The following is a 10,965-nucleotide window of genomic DNA, read 5'->3' on the forward strand; positions in this document are numbered from 1 at the left end:
CTAACAAATTCATTTTATAATTTCACTCCTTCTTCCTTTTCTTCACAGTTAAAAACTAGAAATGAAGCTCTGCTGTTGTGCTTTAAGCTTTTATTCCTTTTAAATATTTTACAAAAACAGTTTTGCTCTTAATTTATACTTAAATCTATTAATATTATTATTATTCAGCTACACTTAAATCTACTAATATCCTAAAAATTAATTGTTACTCAGTTAAAAACATTTCGATTACTCTACAATGCTAAAACGTTCTTGATATATATTTAATCTATAATCTACATCTAAATATTTTTCTAATAACTTATTTACGTTTCTTATCCTAGTCTTAAATCTAATTCCGTCCAACATCTTTTCTTCCCAGTCACTTATCCTTGATTGTCTGTAAGCAAACGTCCAAGTGTGCATTCGGTACACTCTATTTTTCGATTCGCAAAACGTCACTTTTTTTTCCATTTTATTCACTTCACATCTTCATTAATGCGTGCAAATCTAAATCCAGTAATACCTTATCCATACCGTATACGAGCAGTTCTTTAGTTACGCACAAATGTTCACTTGGTGCACCGTTTGGCGCAACCAATATATTCGATTTTATATCACCTTGCATTGTTGATACCACATCGATCACGCTATCGTAATAATTTTTATATTCCATACACTTTAATACTTCTACCCTACTCGAAACTAAATCGCTAAGTTTCCACAATTCGTGTAACGAGTCGTAAGCCAGGTAAAATATTTCTGACCCCCTTTCCATTTTCAACACTTTTCGTACATTTTCTATCCATTGGCTGCTGCAGGTCACGCCGCTTACAACGAAATGTGGTGGTGCCGATAAATCACCAACAAAACTATTCATAATCAATTGTCTGCTATTAATCACATTTTTCCATTCGTCTTCGGTAAAAGTTATGCATTGTCCTTTTCCCATTAATCTTATAACCGGATCAAAATGTACATTGGCAGACATGCCAACCGATATCCATTTCGTTCGACTTTTATTTAAATAATATGTACTCTCGGAGAATAATGGCGCTTGATTACCTTTTTGGAGATTATTTTTCACTGCCTCATTTAATACAACGTTACTTGTGAAAGGTAACTTTCCACAATTTTCTACATAATGTTGTTGATTGCTAGGAAATACGTACTCCGCTAAGTCGGAAGCCAACAAATTAATTCCATCGAATACCACATCCTTTTTTCTTTGATTATCACTTCCTAGCGACACATTTGTTGCAGTTGTCTCATTACAATTACCCTCCATTTTGATGTTTCGGGCAGGTTTTTTATTTTCACCCTTTTCAAATGAATTTACAGCAGCTCTCTTAGTTGGACATTTGGGGTTCGGTCTGGTTGCCACTAAACATCAATATTATTGTTTACATTAGTACATTATCTACTTGTATTACATTTGAATTACTTACTCGTTACGTTAAAAATCCTCTGTACTAAATGCACCAAAAATCTACACGATATTTTTAATATGTACTAAATACACAAAAACCTTACTCTGAAGCACAACACTCTGCGGTACAACTTCGACCAACGTTTGTATTTATAGCAATACATAAGGTTGCTGGTGGGGGGAGTAATATTTCACATCATTACCGAATATATCTATTATACATGTTCTAACACGTCATTATATCGTGAGACGTCAGACAAAACGCATGACAAATTTATTAAGAAGCTCTTAAAAAATATCTCGCAGGTGGATCATGACTCATCTACTAACAAGTTAGTTGACCTCCTCCTCAAACCTGTCCTCCCAAAAAATTTGCCGATTCAAGAACCTCCTCGCATATTCTTAAATACCCGTACACCTTTACATAATAAAATAAAAAATATCTCGCAGGTAAGTTATGACTCACTTATTTGTATACCTACATATCTCAAAACCGTATACCTTTGTGTATAATAATAAATTAAGAGATATATCGAAAACATTAACAGTTCATTGAGAAGCGTCGAAGGATAAACATAGTAATTGTTTTCATCTAGGTAAACAGGTTACATATAAAGATAAATTTTTAATAACATAACCTAAATAAAGATACATTTTTAATAAAGATAAATTTTTAATAATTTCGTCAAAATAACATGACCTTCTCAAGTTAATTGACCTCCTCCTCTCTTCATCGAATCTCCTCCGACCCTCAAAAGAATCGCCGATTCAAGAACCTCCTCTCCTCATCGAACCTCCTCTGACCCCCAAAAAATTTGCCGATTCAAGAACCTCCTCCTAGAACGCAGGTTCGAGGAGGAGGTTCTTGAATCGGCGAATCTATACTACTAGCGATTGAAATCAACCATCCAAACACCGTAATGTATTACGGTTTCCGAGAAAAAAAATCTGTTATTAGACACTATCGGTATACAGCGCGGCGCGGACTTTGGGGGTGAATTTGACCCCGTTGGGCACCTCCAAAATTGACGAAATTTTAGGATGATTTAGAGGATGCCTTTAGCGATTGAAATCAACCATCCAAACACCGTAATGTATTACGGTTTCGGAGAAAAAAAATGTGTTATTAGACACTATAGGTATACAGCGCGGCGCGGACTTTGGGGGTGAATTTGACCCCGTTGGGCACCTCCAAAATTGACGAAATTTTAGGATGATTTAGAGGATGCCTTTAGCGATTGAAATCAACCATCCAAACACCGTAATGTATTACGGTTTCCGAGAAAAAAAATGTGTTATTAGACACAATAGGTATACAGCGGGGCGCGGACTTTGGGGGTGAATTTGACCCCGTTGGGCACCTCCAAAATTGACGAAATTTTAGGATGATTTAGAGGATGCCTTTAGCGATTGAAATCAACCATCCAAACACCGTAATGTATTACGGTTTCCGAGAAAAAAAATGTGTTATTAGACACAATAGGTATACAGCGGGGCGCGGACTTTGGGGGTGAATTTGACCCCGTTGGGCACCTCCAAAATTGACGAAATTTTAGGATGATTTAGAGGATGCCTTTAGCGATTGAAATCAACCATCCAAACACCGTAATGTATTACGGTTTCGGAGAAAAAAAATCTGTTATTAGACACTATAGGTATACAGCGCGGCGCGGACTTTGGGGGTGAATTTGACCCCGTTGGGCACCTCCAAAATTGACGAAATTTTAGGATGATTTAGAGGATGCCTTTAGCGATTGAAATCAACCATCCAAACACCGTAATGTATTACGGTTTCCGAGAAAAAAAATCTGTTATTAGACACTATCGGTATACAGCGCGGCGCGGACTTTGGGGGTGAATTTGACCCCGTTGGGCACCTCCAAAATTGACGAAATTTTAGGATGATTTAGAGGATGCCTTTAGCGATTGAAATCAACCATCCAAACACCGTAATGTATTACGGTTTCCGAGATTGTCTGAAATTTTAGGATGATTTGGAGAGTGGATTTTTGATAGAAAAAAAAACTTTTGATAAAGAATGAAATTTATTATATTAATGGTCTGTTTTACTTATAATTAAATTGTGTAATGGATTGAGAATATTATTATAATTAGTTGCTACCGCGTTCCAAACCGCTTCCAATCCTTGTTCATTTAAGTGAATGCCATCCCTGTGTAGAAATTTGTATTAAACACATAAGAAAAGAAAAATTTTCACGTTGTGTTACCCTTCCATCATGTTTCTGTTAACAATTGCTTCAATGTCGGTACAATTGATTTGCTTTTCAGCACAAAACCGTCGAATGTAATGATTGATTTCCTATAAAGGCATAGAGAGTATTTATTTATAGCATGACATAGAAATTATAATATCTTACGTTCACAGACTCGAAGTTTTTGCAGGGAGGAATTGTGCAAATTTGTATTCCTTTAGGATTTAAGGAAAGAAGGAAGCGGAAGAGGTGAGAATATTGGGACTTTAGTTGGGATGGTGATGTTTTGTGGAGTATATCGTTAGTTCCTATCATTATAACGATATGTCGTTCAACAATATCTCCACAAAACCAAGGGGAACATGTTTTTGGAATACACTTTGCGCGCCGCAAAAGTTTTAGTATTGTTTGACCGCCTACTGCTAAGTCGAGGAAATATTTTCCGTTGCTTGTCCGTTTTGATTGTCGTCCTAAAAATATATACCATTAGTAGGAATTAACTTCATATCTGTTAAAACAAATACTTACTTTGTATAGTACGTAGCATTCGGCAAAAATTACTATCGCCCAAAAACAGTAATTTCGTCGGCATCTTCGCTGGTCACTGGTTTTAACAAGAGATAAGCAGAACAACTGATCTCTGCAATAGCTGAGGAACCTTTATATATTATTAAGTTCTTACCTGTGTTACAGTAATATCGATGGCTATGATTGGTCAAAGCCGGTGTAAGTGTACTTACAATGCACTAACTCGTAAGCCACGTACCTGCTTAAGTGACCTTTTTACTGAAAAGAAGTTAAAAAGGAATTCCCTGTACATTTATTAACATCAAAAATAAGTTTCTGAATATCACTATTTCTTTATTAACTTCGCGCTTCTAAATGAAGACGTCGTTACCTCGCCAAATATTAATATATATATATTATATATTTAATTAAATATAACTATATTTGTAATTTATAATTTATATTATATATAAATATAATAACTTATTTATACACAATATATTATATACACAAAAATATTAACGAAAATATCGAAGCAGATTGATTCTAAAAAGAACCGATAAAATATCCATAAAGCGCGAACTACAGCAAAATATATCAACTAGTGATCTCCGTCCCCAATAGAATAGTTTAAGCACATTTATAAGTTTACTCCTCACCCTTCTGGCAAAATCTAAAAAAAAACAAAGGCGCTCTAAAACAACGAATAAGTCGGCAACTATTTTCCCGGAATGCACTTATAATGCAAAAAATATGGACATATTTTTTCCTTAATACCTGCGCCTTTTGTAACTGCACGTGGCGGAGTTCTTACCCTTTGTCAGTAACGACTAAAAGCTCATAAAACTACAAAATGCCTTTCTTAACAAAATTTATTTTTTCCATGAAATATTAAGAGTTTCGCAGTTTTCATAATCTATTAAAATCGCTAAAGGCACCTGCTATCTGGTCTACATACGTGTACAATTTAATAACAAATTTTTTTCTCTGAAGCCGTTAAGGGTTACGGTGTCTTGACGGTCGATTTAAATCGCTAAAGGCATCCTCTAAATCATCCTAAAATTTCATCAATTTTGGAGGTGCCCAACGGGGTCAAATTCACCCCCAAAGTCCGCGCCGCGCTGTATACCGATAGTGTCTAATAACAAATTTTTTTTCTCGGAAACCGTTATACCTTACGGTGTTTGGATGGTCGATTTAAATCGCTAAAGGCATCCTCTAAATCATCCTAAAATTTCATCAATTTTGGAGGTGCCCAACGGGGTCAAATTCACCTCCAAAGTCGACGCCGCGCTGTATACCTATAGTCTAATAACAAATTTTTTTTCTCGGAAACCGTTATACCTTACGGTGTTTGGATGGTCGATTTAAATCGCTAAAGGCATCCTCTAAATCATCCTAAAATTTCGTCAATTTTGGAGGTGCCCAACGGGGTCAAATTCACCCCCAAAGTCCGCGCCGCGCTGTATACCTATAGTGTCTAATAACACATTTTTTTTCTCGGAAACCGTAATACATTACGGTGTTTGGATGGTCGATTTAAATCGCTAAAGGCATCCTCTAAATCATCCTAAAATTTCGTCAATTTTGGAGGTGCCCAACGGGGTCAAATTCACCCCTAAAGTCCCATCCGCGGTTTATAAGAATGATTTTTTTTCTCGAAAACCGTTAGGGCTTACGGTGGGGGTGGTAAGCTGTTCTTGAGGGTAAGAGTGACCTCTGTGTGAAATTTGGTTACCCAAATCGTATTAGTTACGGAATTATTAATGTTTTAAGTTTATTGCTGGGATTTATGGATAACTTCACACCAGTAAGAAATACTACTATGGTTGTTATGACATTTAATACTTTCGTTACGCTAAATAATTCATTATGTTTATTAAAATAGGTTCGATTTAATTTGTTCAGAATTGATCGTTGTAGCAACAAAATCAAAATGAGATATAGATGAATTCCAATTTTCTCACCAAAACTTGTCTATCACAATACAACTCACAAGCACAGGAAACATTGATCTCAAATGCACCCATGTCTAAAGGTGTAGGCAGAGACAGATTGTTTGAATTTCCGTTGCACTATAACAAACTATCTTGGGGATGACTAAGAATAAATTGTTCATGTGTAATTTGGGTTATTGATGTTCTTGAATTATTGTAACGGAAAGGTACACAGATCAACTCATCGAGCAAGATTCTACTATTTTCGAAATCTGAGTTCCTGTGGCGAGATCCGTATAGCATGACACAGCTTCCGAAATCACGTTATTACTCCTAGGAAGTAAACACAGTTTGCTAATATCCGGATTGCAATTTTTTAAAGATCCATTGTCCAAGATTTTTATCTTTGCACACCTGGCACGATTTCTCTTTCCAAGCGAAAGGTATACGGTACAAGCGAAAGTTAGCTCAAAAAGCAATTTAAAGTAACTAGATACTTGTGACGGGTTAATTAGTAATTCGTACTCCGGATCGTTCAGGGTGTTTTGCAATGTTAACAGATCTTTTCTTAACGTTTCAGGCTGGATTACCTCCGTGGGGATTTTATGATCTCGACGGTTTGGTGGTCTCTTGTTTTGAGGTGTTATAAGCAAATGTTACAAGGGGAACATAGGTACACCAATCCTTTTGATTTGACGCAGTGTACATTGCCAACGTACTTGCGATCGTTCCATTAAAATGTTCAGTTAATCCGTTGGTTCTGGGGGTAGTACAAGTAGGGTGATCACCTAAGGCTTTTAATAATTCCGTCAGTAACTTTGACACAATGCATTTTCCTCTATCGCTTAAGATGGTCTCCGGACAACCGTGTTTACAAATTATATTTTGCAATAAAAAGTCTGTGTGTCGCAGACTTTCACCGTTGCAGCTGGTATCGTTCTCGCCGCTGCCCACTTAGTAGCGTAGTCCACTGCGGTCACAAATGTGTACGTTACCAAATTTTGACTTTGGGAACGGTCCCAATAAATCGATACCTATTCGATCAAATGGTTTCCCAACTTTTATGAGTTGAAGTAAGCCTTGTGGGGCCTATGGCGAATTTTTCTTCTACTGACACGAAATACACGACTTTACATATTTTCTACATCAGTATACATGTTTCCCAGAAATAACTATCTTTTTTTTTAGAGTTCTTCCATGATAACAACATAAAGGGAATCAAAACTAGAGTTTAAGATTACGATCTCTAAATTCATGGTCGGCAATGCGTAAGACCCTATTTTTTATTCCTTTGAGGGTGTTGACCTTTATCTGAATAGGGTGGGAAGAAAAGGAATTAACAAACCGACCAGAATATGTAACTATACAGTGCTAGCGTAAAGTAACCCCCCCCTGTTTAACTTCCGAACAAATTGAGATATCACTATGAACAAAAAAACGTCAGTTTCTATATTTTATCAGCACAAATATTTTCTTATGGAAAATTTTGCCATCACTTTTAGTTTTTCCGGAAAATAGATCAACTTTGTTTTTTTAAATGGAACACCCAGTATATTATGGTATCTTCCGAAAGATGAAAACAATACGAATCCAACGGTACCTCACAATCAAATATCGGTTTATTAGTTTTTCGCATAAAAATTAAACAAAATGCGGAATTTTGCTGGAAAAACCAACGTATCTTCGTCGACTACCTGTCGAAATGCAATCGGCCAGGTAAATGGTGGACGGTAGGTTAACGGTCGGTATACGCTCGAGCTAAGACGGATTTAAAATTGCAAGTACAATTACTTATTTTTTTTAGAAATGAAATAAAAGTTGTTTGGAAGTATATTAAATTTATGAATTAATCATATTTTATCAAAAAATATTTATAAAGAAAAAAAGTCAATATAAGAAATGAAATTTTCTTATTAAAGATTTTGCTAGTATAGGTAACGGTTGAAAAATTTGCTTAGTGTTGTTATTGAATAATAAAAGAATTTTTTATTTATTAAGAATCAAATATTAAGTAAATTGTTCGATATGATTACCTTGAACTTCTAGGCAGTGGTACCATCTTTGTAGTGTTTCCTCTCTCACACGGCTTAACATGTGATCAATATTTTGGCAGACGTCAATAATTTTTTGTTTTAAATCCTCAATTTCATATACTACCCACTACCCAACGGAATTTCATATACCTTGGATTTTAAATAACCCCATAAAAAGAAATCTAAAGGTGTCAGATCTGGTGACCTTGTTGTCCATTAAAATTTTTATCAAGATAATTTCGTACCATTGGCGCATAATGTGGAGGTGCTCCGTCTTGATGAAACACTAGTTCCATTTCAAAATCGTCAGAATTCTGTTGTACAATTTGCAAAAGTCTTGAAAAAAAAACATTTACTTTCTAATGAAATTGAGTGATAACGTCACGATATTCATGTGGATTAACATCACGCCGATGCAATTTTCCACCCAAAAAGAAAGTACATTCATCACTGAAACAAATATGTTTCAAGTATAATCGATTTCGTTCAACCATATTTGTCATTAGCTCACAAAATTCTGTTCTTCTATATCAGGGTCATCTTCTGTTAATTCATGAAGCATTTTTATTTAAAATGGATGATATTTATTCTTCTTTAAGTATTTCCACGTCTTCAAACAACGACGCGGAAATATTTAACACATCACACGTTGATGCGATAGCAGCAGACGACATCATGGGCACATTAAATACTTCTGTTAATATCTGACGACCAGTTCTTTTGCGGTCTTCGACGCTTCCAGTTTCCAAAAACTTATTCACAAGCTCTCTTAAATATTTTCGACTAATTGAATGTTCAGGAAATCGTTCCTTAAATTGTCGCCCTGTTTCATGTAGATTTCTGTCAGCACGAGCGAACATTAAAATTGCTTCGATATTGTGCTCTAAACTCCTTCCAGCCATTTTGATCTCGCCTTTCTTTGGTTATACTTGGTCGGGTAGAATTCAAAGATAGAAATGAAGGAAAATATTTGCATGCTGCCTTAAATACAAAATTTCAAAGTACCTACAAACTTTAAAATTGTTGTTATGACAATTTTTTCTTAGAAGTTTTAAAAAGAACTTTCTTTTTATCCTTTTCTTGTATTGATTGTTTCATAAAAACATTCTAAAAGAATTGCTGATTTTAACCCTGCTTATTCCGAGCGTAGACCGACCTTTAACTGACCGTCCACCATTTATCTGGCCCATTGTATCTCGACAGGTAGTCAACGAAGATACGTTGGTTTTTCCGGCGAAATTCCGCATTTTGTTTAATTTTTATGTAAAAAACTAATAAACCGATATTTGATTGTGAGGTATCGTTGAATTCGTATTGTTTTATTCTTTCGAAAGATACCATAATATACTGGGTGTTCCATTTAAAAAAACAAAGCTGTTCCATTTTCCGGAAAAACTAAAAGTGATACCAAAATTTTCCATAAGAAAATATTTGTGCTGATAAAATATAGAAACTGACGTTTTTTTGTTCATATTGATATCTCAATCTGTTCAGAAGTTAAACAGGGGGGGGGGTTACTTTACGCTAGCACTGTATATAAGTCGGAAAAAACTTATTAATAATCAGTTAACGCTAATTACAAGCTAATTATTAACTAATTGCGTCGCGTTCGGTGTGAGGTGGGAAGAGGTCTTCGTGTTCACCACCATCTTCCATATTCTGCTAAGCTCCCAGCCATCCTCTCTGTTGACGTTATTTTTATGTCGGTGGATCTCTATGGCTTCTCTTGTCAGTCTTTGGTAGTATCTGTTGTCCCTAGCCAGCACCTTTGTTTGTTCGAAGTCTATTCGGTGCTCCTCTGCATGGCAATGATCCGCAACCGCCGACTGCTGGATCTTCTTCAGCCTTACATCTCTCTCATGCTTCTTGATGCGGCACTCGACGTTGCGACCAGTTTGGCCAACATAAACCTTCCCACAGCTACACGATAGTCGATAGACTCCAGCTCCTTTTAATGAAGTTAGTTTGTCCTTGGCTATCGGGAGTGTGTTCCAAATTTTGCTGACCGTGCCGTACCGCACTAGGATGTCGTTCTTCTTGAGGTGCCTAGCAATTCGTTCCGTTACGCCTGCAACATAGGGAAGACAGATAAATCCAAGTGGTTTTGTACTTACCGTGTCCTCTTTCTGCTTTCGCTGCTTGATGGCCTGATTGATGTCCCTCGAAGTGTATCCATTCTTCTGCAGCACGCCTCGTAGAAAGTGTTGCTCCTTCTTCAAGTTCTCTCTTTCACATAGTCTCGCTGCTCGCTGAAATAATGTACGGATCACGGACCTCTTCTGTTGGGGATGATAATGTGAACATGCCTGTAAATACCTGTTGGTATGGGTCTTCTTTCGATATACACCAAGTTTTATATCTCCATTTGTCGTCCTGGTGACCAACACATCTAGGAAAGGTAGTTTTTTGGCAGTTTCTGTTTCCATGGTGAACTTAATCATAGGATGTTGAGAGTTCAAGTGATCCAAGAACTCTTGGAGCCTTTTTTGACCATGTTGCCATATCACAAACGTGTCATCCACATATCGGAACCATAGTTTTGGTTTGAAGAGAAGAAGACTGACAAGAGAAGCCATAGAGATCCACCGACATAAAAATAACGTCAACAGAGAGGATGGCTGGGAGCTTAGCAGAACATGGAAGATGGTGGTGAACACGAAGACCTCTTCCCACCTCACACCGGACGCGACGCAATTAGTTAATAATTAGCTTGTAATTAGCGTTAACTGATTATTAATTAGTTTTTTCCGACATATATAGTTACCGATTTTTTGATCTCGTCACTTCGAACCAGTTTCTGAAGAAGGTTGCAACATGGCATCCGAAACGTCAAACCTTTTATTAAAAGACGCACGGCAAAACCCGAA

At 36.5% G+C, this 10,965-nt stretch overlaps 1 protein-coding gene across 1 annotated transcript; it reads right to left on the bottom strand.

Moving 5' to 3' along the window:
• Positions 1-3,434: 3,434 nt before the first annotated feature.
• On the bottom strand, positions 3,435-4,827 carry LOC139431138 (uncharacterized). The gene is made up of 4 exons (XM_071198754.1): positions 4,150-4,827; positions 3,787-4,091; positions 3,637-3,728; positions 3,435-3,579 (listed from the first exon to the last, which is right to left on the bottom strand). Exons 1-4 carry the CDS (start codon positions 4,211-4,213, stop codon positions 3,462-3,464), a joined length of 579 nt encoding a protein of 192 aa, XP_071054855.1. The 5' UTR covers positions 4,214-4,827; the 3' UTR covers positions 3,435-3,461.
• Positions 4,828-10,965: the final 6,138 nt, after the last annotated feature.

Source organism: Onthophagus taurus, chromosome 8 (assembly GCF_036711975.1).
Source record: "Onthophagus taurus isolate NC chromosome 8, IU_Otau_3.0, whole genome shotgun sequence".
NCBI lineage: Eukaryota > Metazoa > Arthropoda > Insecta > Coleoptera > Scarabaeidae > Onthophagus > Onthophagus taurus.

Bases quoted from the DNA above. Each gene is read 5' to 3' on its own strand.
- LOC139431138 (XM_071198754.1), bottom strand. From the start codon at position 4,213: ATGCCGACGAAATTACTGTTTTTGGGCGATAGTAATTTTTGCCGAATG. The intron at 4,092-4,149 runs GTAAGTATTTGT...ATATATTTTTAG, and splicing joins AATGCTACGTACTATACAAA to GACGACAATCAAAACGGACA. The intron at 3,580-3,636 runs GTAACACAACGT...ATTTCTACACAG, and splicing joins AACAGAAACATGATGGAAGG to GGATGGCATTCACTTAAATG.